General features: G+C 32.2%; 1 protein-coding gene across 3 annotated transcripts; it reads right to left on the bottom strand.

Annotated features, from left to right (window-relative positions):
• Positions 1-6,028: 6,028 nt before the first annotated feature.
• LOC107465420 (uncharacterized) lies at positions 6,029-9,048 on the bottom strand. Of its 3 annotated transcripts, none has more exons than XM_052254664.1 (2): positions 8,549-9,048; positions 6,029-6,323 (listed from the first exon to the last, which is right to left on the bottom strand). In XM_052254664.1, the coding sequence occupies exons 1-2, from the start codon at positions 8,990-8,992 to the stop codon at positions 6,135-6,137; spliced, it is 633 nt and encodes a 210-aa protein (XP_052110624.1). In that variant the 5' UTR covers positions 8,993-9,048; the 3' UTR covers positions 6,029-6,134. The 3 variants fall into 3 exon arrangements, with proteins under 3 accessions (XP_052110624.1, XP_052110626.1, XP_052110625.1); XM_052254666.1 differs by lacking the exon at positions 6,029-6,323 and adding an exon at positions 7,601-7,879; XM_052254665.1 differs by lacking the exon at positions 6,029-6,323 and adding an exon at positions 7,601-7,827.
• Between the last annotated feature and the right edge of the window lie 2,998 nt (positions 9,049-12,046).

Raw genomic sequence — 12,046 nt, 5'->3', positions numbered from 1 at the left:
TTGAAAATACATAAGAACAAGGTCTAGGCATGGCCGAGAGGCCAGCCCCTAAAACGTGATCAAAAGATTCAAAGATCTCAAGATGAAAATACAATAGCAAAAGGTCCTATTTGTAGAGAACTAGTAGCCTAGGATTTACAGGAATGAGTAAATGACATAAAAATCCACTTCCGGGCCCACTTGGTGTGTGCTTGGGCCGAGCATTGAAGTATTTTCGTGTAGAGACTTCTCTTGGAGTTAAACGCCAGCTTTTGTGCCAGTTTGGGCGTTTAACTCCCATTCTTGTGCCAGTTCCGGCGTTTAACGCCGGGCAGTTTTGAGCTGATTTGGAACGCCGGTTTGGGCCATCAAATCTCGGGCAAAGTATGGACTATTATATATTTCTGGAAAGCCCAGAATGTCTACGTTCCAACGCCATTGAGAGCGTGCCAATTGGGCTTCTGTAGCTCCAGAAAATCCACTTTGAGTGCAGGGAGGTCAGAATCCAACAGCATCTGCAGTCCTTTTCAGCCTCTGAATCAGATTTTTGCTCAAGTCCCTCAATTTCAGCCAGAAAATACCTAAAATCACAGAAAAATACACAAACTCATAGTAAAGTCCAGAAAAGTGAATTTTAACTAAAAACTAATAAAAATATACTAAAAACTAACTAAAACATACTAAAAACATACTAAAAACAATGCCAAAAAGCGTATAAATTATCCGCTCATCAAAAGGCAATCACAAAGAGATAATTATTTGCATCTTTTGCAACTGCCAATAAAAAACTACCTGCCAAAGTATCCCTTAAGACAACACCCATCTAGCTTAATAAGTGAGCAACGTACAACCTTAAAACCACTCTTGTATGTATCTAAGGATATATAAAGCTTGTCAAAGATTGGTGGTGCTTTGGACTGAATGGCAGGGGATCCTGTGTACTCCTTAAAGTTTCAGTGAACTAGCCACAAACCTTGCCATATGCTCTATCTTATTACCTATCAGCTTTTCTCTAGCTGCTATGAAAGTTCTAGTAATCGTCTTCCCATTGTCAAATTCCTATTACAGTTGTGCTCTTTGTGATATGTTTTGAGCTAGAAGCAAAGCTCTCGACTATTTTTTTTAAGTATTTTAGCTCCTTTTCTTAAAAAAACAAATATATCTTTCAAGGTCCGTTTAAACTTGTCTATTGTATTAAACACTTCTCCCACCTCAAAATTCACATCTCCATAATCTTTTTCATTATCAAAAGATGGATATCTAGTTCTGTCGTCATCATCATAGGAAAATGGTAAGTTGAAAGCTTCAAAATCATAGACATATGGCCTGTCCTCATCACCATCCACTTCCTTTATAATTGGTTCACCATTGGGCTCCCATTATTGATAATTGGGCCTCTAATATTCTTATTATTTGTTAAACTTGGCCCACTATCAGCAACAAAATTATACCCCTGCTTTACCCTGTCCACACCATCAGGTTGTGACAAAACATGTTTTTTGTCCTCCGAATATTTTTTTAAGCCTTTTTTTTCTTGGTCTTGGGAGACACTAACATCTTCAGTAATAAGTCTAGATGGTTTAAAAGGCTTCATCTAAGATGTTAAAATTTTTTTGTCTTAGTTGTCACAATTTTCTTCCTAATCGTCAAAGTTTTCTTCTTCGTAAGTGTCGAAATCTCACAACCATTGTTGTCTTCGGACTCAAAACCATGTGGGGGAGGCTTGTAAAGTTTATATTTAGCACTCTCATATCCATTATTGCTAGATAAATCGCGATCTTTTTCAAGATCAGCACCCAATTCCACTACAATTGGCTCATTAACATTGCAGTCAAAGTAGAAGTATAGTTTATCGGTTTCTAAGTTATGTATCTTATTACCATACATCTCATTTATCTTTTTATCACTCTTAAGAATGTGAAGCCCATATTCTATATAACTTGCAGTTCGGTCTAGCTAATACATCTTCTTGTAGTCTTGATAACCCAGCTCTTTAAGCATCACCACAAATCTTAGATGTTAACAAAATCTATATCTAACTTAGAAAACATGTATACTTTGCCATCAATGTAATTAAGCACACCTTCTTTATATCTTTCAAACCATCTTCCATGGTGAAATACAGACACAATCTAATAAACTTTTTATAATAAACAAGAACTAAATTGACTCAACATTTTCAACAACTCATATTTATAATTTTCTTATGAAAAAATGAACTAATTTGAACTAACATAACACTATACCACTTACTGAACTTCAGAAATTTAAATTGCATCTATAACAAAACAACGAATAACCTATTATCAATAACAACTCAAACCTCCAAATTTGTTTTCACCACCTTTTAAAATTGATGCATTGACGCGAGCCAATCACCGGCTTAGAATTTTCACTAGTCTTAGAAACTTAATTACGTCACAAGTATAGTCTAAACAGGTAACTAACTCAGAATCAAAGTTTAGAAAAGTGTCACACAAGTCAAATCAAATAACTGGGAGTTTTAATCCCGGGTTGTTCTTCTTTGGACTTGCAATTGAATGTACATCATTGGTTATGAAATTTGGGATTTTGGATATAAATGCAGAAAGATAAAGCAACTACAAATTAAAGAGCAACCAATAATAAAATGGCAATGAGTAAAATCAATAAGCAAGTAAATGACTATCTAGTAAGCATGCAATTGAGATGACAACAATTAAAAAGCAACTACACTAGAAAGCAATGCAATTAAACTAAAGAACTAAGAGAATAGAGTCAATAAAAGGGATGATAATCAAATGCTCAAAAGGCTTTGGCTAGGGTTGAGAATTTAGGTTTTCTATCTTTGTTATCAACTACAAACATGGCAATTATTAAGAGTTATTCTCACTTTGTTATCCTCTAACATCGGAGGAAAGTCAAGTAGGCATAATTGATCTCAATCTACAAATCGTAATCAACTTACCAATCAAATTTGGCAAAAGATTAGCGTTAATGGAGACCAAATCAACCAAAAATCCTCAATTACCAATCAATATTGGACATTGATAACTCAAGGATCCCTAATTACTCAACTTCAAGCCAAGAATTCAAAAATCTACTCCATATTTAAGGTAAACATTTCATCGAATACTTGGTGAGGAATACAAGAAAACATCATAAAATGGTAAAAATCTATTAAAATTGAATCCAATTACTACCAACTATAATAATAGCAACTCAATTAACACATATAAATCATAAAAAATTCAATTCATTAATAGAAATTCAAAATTAATAATGTTCATGGACTAAAAAAATAACAAAGTGACTGAAGAAAAATTCTAAGGGAAATTAAAGTAAGAGAATAACAAAACTAAAGTAAAAATGTAACTAAGCAAGTTTGGAATTCAAAATTGAGAACAAAATTTGACAAAGACCCTAAAAAAACTAGAAAAAACTTAGAGTTTCTCCCCCTAGAAACTCTGAACAAAAACTCTAAAAAAAATAGCATAAATGTCTAAATGATGGAATTGGATGCGTGTGTGTCCCATCCTTCAATCTAGGCTTCTAATACTTTAGAATGGAATTGAATTAGGCCTAAAATTGCCCCCAAAATTGTGATCACATGCTTCCATTAATGAGGTAAGTGCCGCATGACATGCGCGTAAGCATGAATTGAGAAAGATGCGTGCGCATGGGTTATGTGTATGTATGGCAGCCAAATCTTTAATTTTTCAATTTTCTATTTTTTTTTTACTTTTGCATGCTTTTGCACCATCTTCCAATCCATTATTGCCCTATTAGACTTGAAATCACTCAACACATCATGACATCGAATAGAACAAAAGAGAATTAAAATTGACGGTTTTAATTTTTAAAGGCCTAAAAAGCATATTTTTTTACTCTTAAGCACAATTTAGGAAGAAATCATAATATCATGCATTCTTAGTGAATAAATACAAGACAAGTTGATAAACTCTATATTTTCTATCCAAAAATTATCATAAAACAGGGGGTTTATCATGCGTATAATAAATATTCTTTAGTTAGATAATGACGTTCCAGTGAGAAAAGACCAATATGACCCCAAATTCAAAAATTTATAAGACAACTTAGCAATAGAATTTAAATATGCAAATTAAGGCTACTAAAGCAATAAAGTAAAGGCAATCAACTAAGCTTGGCTTAGGAATATTTTCTAGGATCATCTATGATTGCTATTTACCTATGTTAATGAATTAAAATGAATTGTCCCACCAATTCAATCATCAAGAAGTAATAGCAATTGTTGGAATTTCTTGATTAATCAACTAAGTCCCAACCAATTAAACACAATGATGTGATAAGTCACAATGATGTGAGAAGTCAATTAGAGTCAAGATAATCTAACTAATTCAATTGATCTAATTCAATCAAACATATATCCAATTAAAATGAAGCTGTTCCAGTAGATTAACCAGTAATAAGTGGGGAAGTTTACTAAGATTTTTAAATCTAATTTGCAAATTTCTACCAATTATCCATGAATAAAATGGATAGTGGGTTAGAGTTATGTCAATTAAGTCAATTCAACTACTTTAGTCGTAATTAATTAAGTCAAAATATATGGCTAAAGACTAATCTAGGTCATATTCCCAAGCTAAGCAACTAAACTATTCTAAACTTAAGCTAGGCATTTTAACAAACACATGGTGAACATATTCAAATATAATTTTGTAATTAACTAAAATGTATTCCTAACATCACCAAAATTGCAAGAAACTTAAAATCAACATCAAGTAGTATAAATAAACAATATGCATAAGAAAAATGATTCATTAAAATAAAATTAGAGATTCAAAGTAAAAAATTCGTGAGGAATTATAATAAAAAAAATAAAAATAGAATGAAAATAGAAATACAACACAAAGAGAACTAGAAGAAGATGACAATAGAGATACGAGAGAGCTCTTTCTCCAGAAAACCTAACAAAAACATAGCAAAACTAAACCTAAATTCTACCTACTCTTCTCTCTTGAATCCCCTTCTTAAATACTTGAAGAATCTGATGTTTAGGAGCCTTTTAGGGTGTGGAACGCGACCCTACATGCATTTTTAATGAGTCATGTAAAACCCTAACTACCCTAAGCCTTACCCCATGTCGTAAAGCAAAGGCTAATCAAGGGTCAGAACAATCCTAAGGCTTATACATTAATATGTATAGAAGAAAATAATAATTCTAGAAGCCCGATGAAGGATTAAGCTCAAAAACAGAGTTTCAAAAGCGTTAAGCGTCCACACAAAGCTACACAAATCGAAGCATGAGATTTAGATACAAGATATCAGGAAATCATATAGATATATAAGTAGGATAGTCATAAAGTACTAGCCACAGCCTGCGGAGTTTAAGCCAGCTAGTGTAATATATAATTCTTTATTTACAATAGTAGTTTTCTCGTAAATAAAATTAATTTCAATTTTTTAATTATTTAGCGTCAATAAATAATCTAAACTATTTGAATCAAGTCACTAAAGAAAGAATTATATATTACAAAAAATCGTTCCTAAAACTTTAGGCAACGCTTTGGCAACGGTTTTGACCTGTGGTATATGCGGTCGTTACTAATGCTCAAAGACAACGGTTTTTTACCTAAGGCAATGGTAACAAAAAAACCGTTGCCAAAGGTACTGGCATAGACAATGGTTTTGAAAGAAAATTTTAAACAACGGTTTCGAACCGTTACTCAATAAGCAACGGTTTTAAACCGTTCTCTTTCATGATCCAATAGTTTAAAACCATAACTGGATAGACAACCGTTTTAAAGCGTTATCATTGGTGTCATTTTTTGACAACAATTTTAAAACCATTGTCGTTTTATAATCATCTTTGACAACAGTTTTATCACCATTGTCTTTTGTAACTTTTAACAACGGTTTTTGTAATATATAATTCTTTATTTACAATAGTAGTTTTCTCATGAATGAAATTAATTTTAATTTTTTAATTATCTAGTGTCAATAAATAATATAAACTATTTGAATCAAGTCACTAAAGAAAAATAATTGAACACAAATATAAAATACAAATATTATTTGCTAGTAAGAATAAAATATGTGTACATTTCCTTAAGTTTTTAAAAGAAACAAGACTAATATTCTCACTTGAACATATTCTTAAATAGCTTCTTTATCTTTATCCCCTTCCAGTTTGTCTAAATTAATGGACAAAAATATGAATTCCTTGCCACTGTGCCCAAAAATTTGCTCAAGTTGTTTACAGCTTCTTCAGTAGGACCAAATGCTTCTCCTTCAATATCTAGAGTAATTTCTTCTCTATGTTTCAACTGTCTTGCATGAATCTTCAAGCATTGTGTTGGTCCTCGTGTTTTCTTTACTGTTGTCTTTATACAAAGAGACTAATTAAAATTACCATAATATATTTAAAGAGACTAAAATATTAATATTTTTAGCATTATATACCATCCCTCTTATTGATTTATATATATTTAATTGAAAAAAATAGTTTCATCCATTTAGCCAAATGAATACAATTCTATAATTTCACTATTGCTAATGATTTATTCCAGCTGCGTAGGAAACTAGAATATGCTTCTAAAATTAAAGTCAAAGTGTAAAAAACTGAATCTACTTCTAAAATAAAGTCAAAGTGTAAAAGAGTCAAAAAGATCCTTTTCTTATATCATATCATAGTATGTACATGTACCTTTTCTTGTACAATTAATGAGTATAAATCCTATTCAAATATTGTTCCTATTCAGATCCTATTCAGATATTGATCTCATTTCAGTGATAGATTTATCATATTAGAAAATATAAATTGTAATATGAAAATAGCCCACTATATGCAGCAATATATATACGGAACTGAAGTGTGAACTTGTGCGTGTGTGAGGAATTAGCCTACCATATGCAGCTATGCAAACATAATAATTTTACGTGAACTGAAGTGTGAAATTGAAATAAAGAAAACTTAAAAATATTATAATAAGTTATGAGCAATATTTATTTTGCTTAAATTGATATCGGCCTCATTTGTGAAGGCTTTCTCTCTTAATTCAATGAATGACAAGCAACTAGAAACTTTTCTAAAGAAGAAAGAAAAAAAGAATGAACTAGGACTAAATAGAAAAGATGCAGAAGCTAAAAAAATAGATAGTTTGCAGTGAAAGTAAACTGAACTATTATTTAAAAAAATGATAGCAATTACACCTCAATTACATAGAGAGAGTTATTTATAGCCTAGTGCACCAAGTAAAGGTCACAGACTCTCACAACTGCTAAAAAATACTAACTATTTAACACTTGAGTCTTGATTTTCTTGTTTGGGTTTTGCTATTTAACTTGAGTCTTGATTTTATTAAAAGCATAGGTCAAATTAATCAATTCAAGTAAATTAATCGTGCTTATTAATGAAAATAACAAAAAGCCATGTCCTCACATATAATCATTTTCATCATCATGCTCAACAAACACTTTTTTCAACCCACCCTGCCACCCCCACCAATGAATAGATTCAATAAATTATTTATTAAAATATATCCTAATTATACAAAGAAATCATCATACATAAATCTTTTACAGCAGTAAATTTAAAGAGAAATAATGTCATAAAATATTTTTAAGGATACAAAAAATTTACCTTTCACAGTATTGTCTATGACCTCAACCTCAGTTGAATTAATATAATCCTTGTCCTGATCCTCTATATTCTCTCCTTCATTCTTATCCAATTGCTCTTCACCATTAGGTTCATTGTTAAGTTGAAGAAATATATCAATCGGTATTGAAGCAAGTTAACGTGTTTTTCCCTTCTTAGTTAGCCTTTTTTGCAAGCTGCCACACTCTTCAACATCATCTACAATCGTGGTCTCTTTTCTCTTTTCTCTACCGGCACAAATAGACAAATTCACTATACTTAGTGAACCAAAACACTTTTCTGATTTATGACATCCAAAAATTAACAACAAAATCAAACTTATTTGCTTTGAACAGTTCAAAGAGACACAAAATAACAACACATGAGTAGAAGCCACTAAACCAATCAACCATATACAAATCTTCATAATTGTGGTAATATTTTTCTATTTTAAATCAATGACCAAACCAGAGCATCAACTAAAATCAATATTAAAACCTATACAAAATCAAAACAGCATTTTCAGATAACTAATTACCAAATCAAAATCAAAATAGCACTATACCAAATAAATATTAAAATCAAATTAAAATAAAAATAGCATTTCCAGAGAACCAATTCCAAATCAATATCACACAGCATTATACTAAATCAATATAAAATTAATATTAAAATCAAAATAAAACCAGAACAATATTTTCAGAGAACTAATTACCAAATCAAAATGATAAAAGTTTCATCATTCAATCACCTAGAATATTATCATTGAGATAACCCATCATTTAAACTCAAAGAACCAGTGACCAAAACAGGTAGCATTATACCAAATCAATATTCAAATCAAAATAGAGATCAAATCAATTAAACTCTAATAATAGTGACCATAGTTACAGCAAAATGGAGAATTCAAACTCAATGGAATCGAAAACAGAAATGAATTCAATAGAATTGGAAACAGAGACGGCTTACAATAAAAGAACGAAGCAACAGCAACAGAAGAGGTATCCCTGTTCCCTCCGGTCCATGATTCTGGCGATCAGAGGCACGACGGTGTGTTCTCCAGTGACAATCGACAGCAGCAGCGGCTCCTCTTTTGGTGGCGACAAGCATGAACGGTGGCTCCTCTCCACGGCCATGGTGACGGACCTTCGACAGCAACAGTGGAGATCTGATGCGACGGTGCTGGCGGTAAAGGCGGCGTCTTCTTTCTCCCCTGCGAGCTTCATTCCTCACACATCTGTTCTCCCTCGCGATAGCAATGACATCACTGCAGCGAGGTGTGACGCGTTCGGCCGAGGCACAGCGACGGTGACGCGACAATACAGCTTCGACAGCGTTAGGATCCTCGGCGGCTTCAGATCTGACAGCGACGTGAAGGACTTCATTCCTCTCTTCTCTTCCTCTGCTGTGCATGGATGCGTTGAAATAAAAAGGGGGTGAAGGGCTGGGGAATAGGAAAAATTAGGGTTTCTTTGTTTAATGTGGGAATTTAGCGTAAAATGGCATTGGGAATTTAGAGTTAGGAATTTATTGTATCAAATTATTAATTGACTTCAATTATGTATTCTCATTTAAAATTATAAGATGATATATTTAATTTTTTTTATTTATAAAATTTAAAGTATTAAATTACAAAAATTTAAATTTTAAATTTTAAACAAAAAAATATTCAATAATTGTAAAGTTAGGTAAAAACTTTAATTTATTTCAAATTCAATTTATCAAAATTTATTTTAATTATCTTTAATAAAATAATTTCTGAAATCAAAGTCTCTAATAAATAAATTAATTAAAATTAGCTTATAATAAAAAATTTCCAAAATCTAGCTCATAATATTTGTTATTTATTTATAACAATAATTTTTGAGTTTTTACTAATTTAATATTTACAGAGAACTATTTTTATATGTATTTTTTAATTTACATAATTATTTAAATATTAAAAAATTATTGCTTAATAACATAATTATTGTAAAGGTTATAAAACCGTTCATTAAAATAGTAAAAAAGAACAATTTTATTTTATTGCTATAACTTAATGAAAAATTAAACTTTAACAGCAACACTATAAAATCGTTGTCTAAAATCATCTATGGGAACGGTTTTAAAGTGTAGCAACTTTGGCAACGATTTTTAAGCGTATCGTTTGTACAATTATTTAAACAACATTAAAAAACCGTTGTTTAAAAACAAATTCTAGTAACGGTTATAAAACCGTTCTTTAAGATAGTCAAAGAGAACAGTTTTATTTTGTTACTACAAAATGATGAAAACTGAACTTCAACAGTAACACTATAAAAAACTGTTGTCTAAAACTATCTAAGAGAACGGTTTTAAGGCATTGCAGATTTTGGCGTTGCAAAAACCCATATTTGTTGTAGTGAAAGTAAAACAGTATATACAATATTTCTCTCAAAGTAAGCCTCTAAGACAAATATAAATACAAAAGTGAGAGAACTACTAAAAAATAAAAAAAATTCCAAAATGGAATAAAGATCCTCCACTCTGTCACCATCAAGTAACTCACCAAGGTAGGTTATAACCTTCATCTGAAAAATAACAACAAAGTATGGAATGAGAACCGGATGTTCTCAGTATGGTAACAGTACCTAGTAATGTAAGATGTAAGACCCCGGGATGCCAGAGGCAATCCTAGAGCTTCATACCAAACATATATCCAAGCTTATCAAAATAATAACTTAAACCATAAATAATAAACAGGTTATCTAAACTTAGGAGATTTCTAACTAGTACTAATCACATCGCTGTATCCCACAGCCTTCACCAACTTAACCTCCATGCGATCCCATCGCCACCGCCTACTGAGCCTCCTCAATCCCAATAGAAAACACAAGTGATGCAGACAAGTAAAGTACAAGTAAACTACATATACATCAATTACAACAATTAGCAAGTAAACATGTGCTTCATTTAGGCATAACAGAAATTAAGCAAAGCAAACAAACAAGTAGAAGATGCATATGACAAATGTCTTCCATATTAACTCGTGATATCACTTGTCAGTCTATAATTGCCAACCCGACACATCCTCCTAGATGTATCCTTTTCTGCCAGCTAGAGATATAGTGCCATGCACACACATGTAGCAGTGAATTTGCCACGCCAGGGATATAGGCCCCGCACACTTCATGCAGCAGAGAAGGAAACAACAACAACAATAACTACTCATGTAGCAGAGAAATCTGCTATGCCAAGGATATAGGCCCCGCACACTCATGTAGCAGAGAAATCTACCACGCTAGGGATATAGGCCCCGCACACTCTAATATAATCCAATAATTTCATCATTCCTTTCCAAGTTCTCAACTCATCATAACCATCACCGGGTTTCCAACTTCTCAAAAATCTCTTTAACTATATACTTCACAACTCAACACTCACCATTCAAGCTAGAAAATTACACAAACCTTTCAAAACCTATGTCACCGGCTCTAAACTCATAACTAAGAATACCTTTTTTATTCCTTTATTATTTTCTCCCTTAATTCAAGATCCTAAAACCGGAAAAAAAAGTTTTAAACAAGTGTTACAAAAATTTGCAAGCTTGCTGGAAAGGTAAAATAGTTAAAAACAAGGTTTTCATTGCAAAGCAGGACAGTGTGCGTATGCATAGGGTTGTGCGTACGCACGCCTAGAAGAGTTTTCCTAGTTTGTGCGTACGCACGATGTTGTGCATATGCACAACTTGCAAAATTCACTGGGTGTGTGCGCGCACCAGAGTGTGCGATCGCTCTCAATAGTAGGCATCTCACTGTGTGTGCGTGCGCATCGGTGTGTGCGTACGGACATTTTCAAAAATTCATAGGATGTGCGTGCGCTCAGGGTTCTACGTACGCACAAGTCCAAATATAGCCACTAGTCAAAGCACGCGCACAGCAGTGTGCGTGCGCACACAAACCAGAAATCACAAATTTTGCAACATCACAAAATTCAAATTTTTAACACCAACTTCTAACCATTATATCTTTCTCTACGAAATTCAGATTTTTACAAAATCTATACCGTTTTAAAGCTCTTTGGATTATATTTAACTTGATATAAAATTTAATCAATTTTAAAAACTATAGCTCAAGATATGATCTGCCAAAGTTGTCCTAAAACCCATATTTTCCAAAAACACTAAAAACTCAATTTTGCCACAACTCTCAATTCAAAACCAACTCAATCACATTTCAACCATACCAAAACAACCTAAAACTCATACCAAACACTACTTCAACCATTTTCTCAATCACACAACCATCTAAACCATTCAACAATTCTAAATCCAACCTAATTCACATTTCCCAATTTCCATTAACCATATTAACATAAATATTACTACTCACCATTCCCACCAATCATCAATGTTACATACTTACATATTTCCAATCTTCCATCCAAATAGACACATTATCATCAATTCATCATTATCAATCATAATTAAACCAACATTCATCATATTAT

Source organism: Arachis duranensis, chromosome 9, assembly GCF_000817695.3.
Source record: "Arachis duranensis cultivar V14167 chromosome 9, aradu.V14167.gnm2.J7QH, whole genome shotgun sequence".
NCBI classification, from domain to species: Eukaryota; Viridiplantae; Streptophyta; class Magnoliopsida; order Fabales; family Fabaceae; genus Arachis; species Arachis duranensis.
The sequence above is the reverse complement of the archived record's forward strand: the minus strand, read 5'-3'. Positions and strand labels throughout refer to the sequence as shown.

Bases quoted from the DNA above. Each gene is read 5' to 3' on its own strand.
- LOC107465420 (XM_052254664.1), bottom strand. From the start codon at position 8,992: ATGCACAGCAGAGGAAGAGAAGAGAGGAATGAAGTCCTTCACGTCGCT. The intron at 6,324-8,548 runs GTAAGCCGTCTC...CTTTGTATAAAG, and splicing joins TGTTGCTTCGTTCTTTTATT to ACAACAGTAAAGAAAACACG.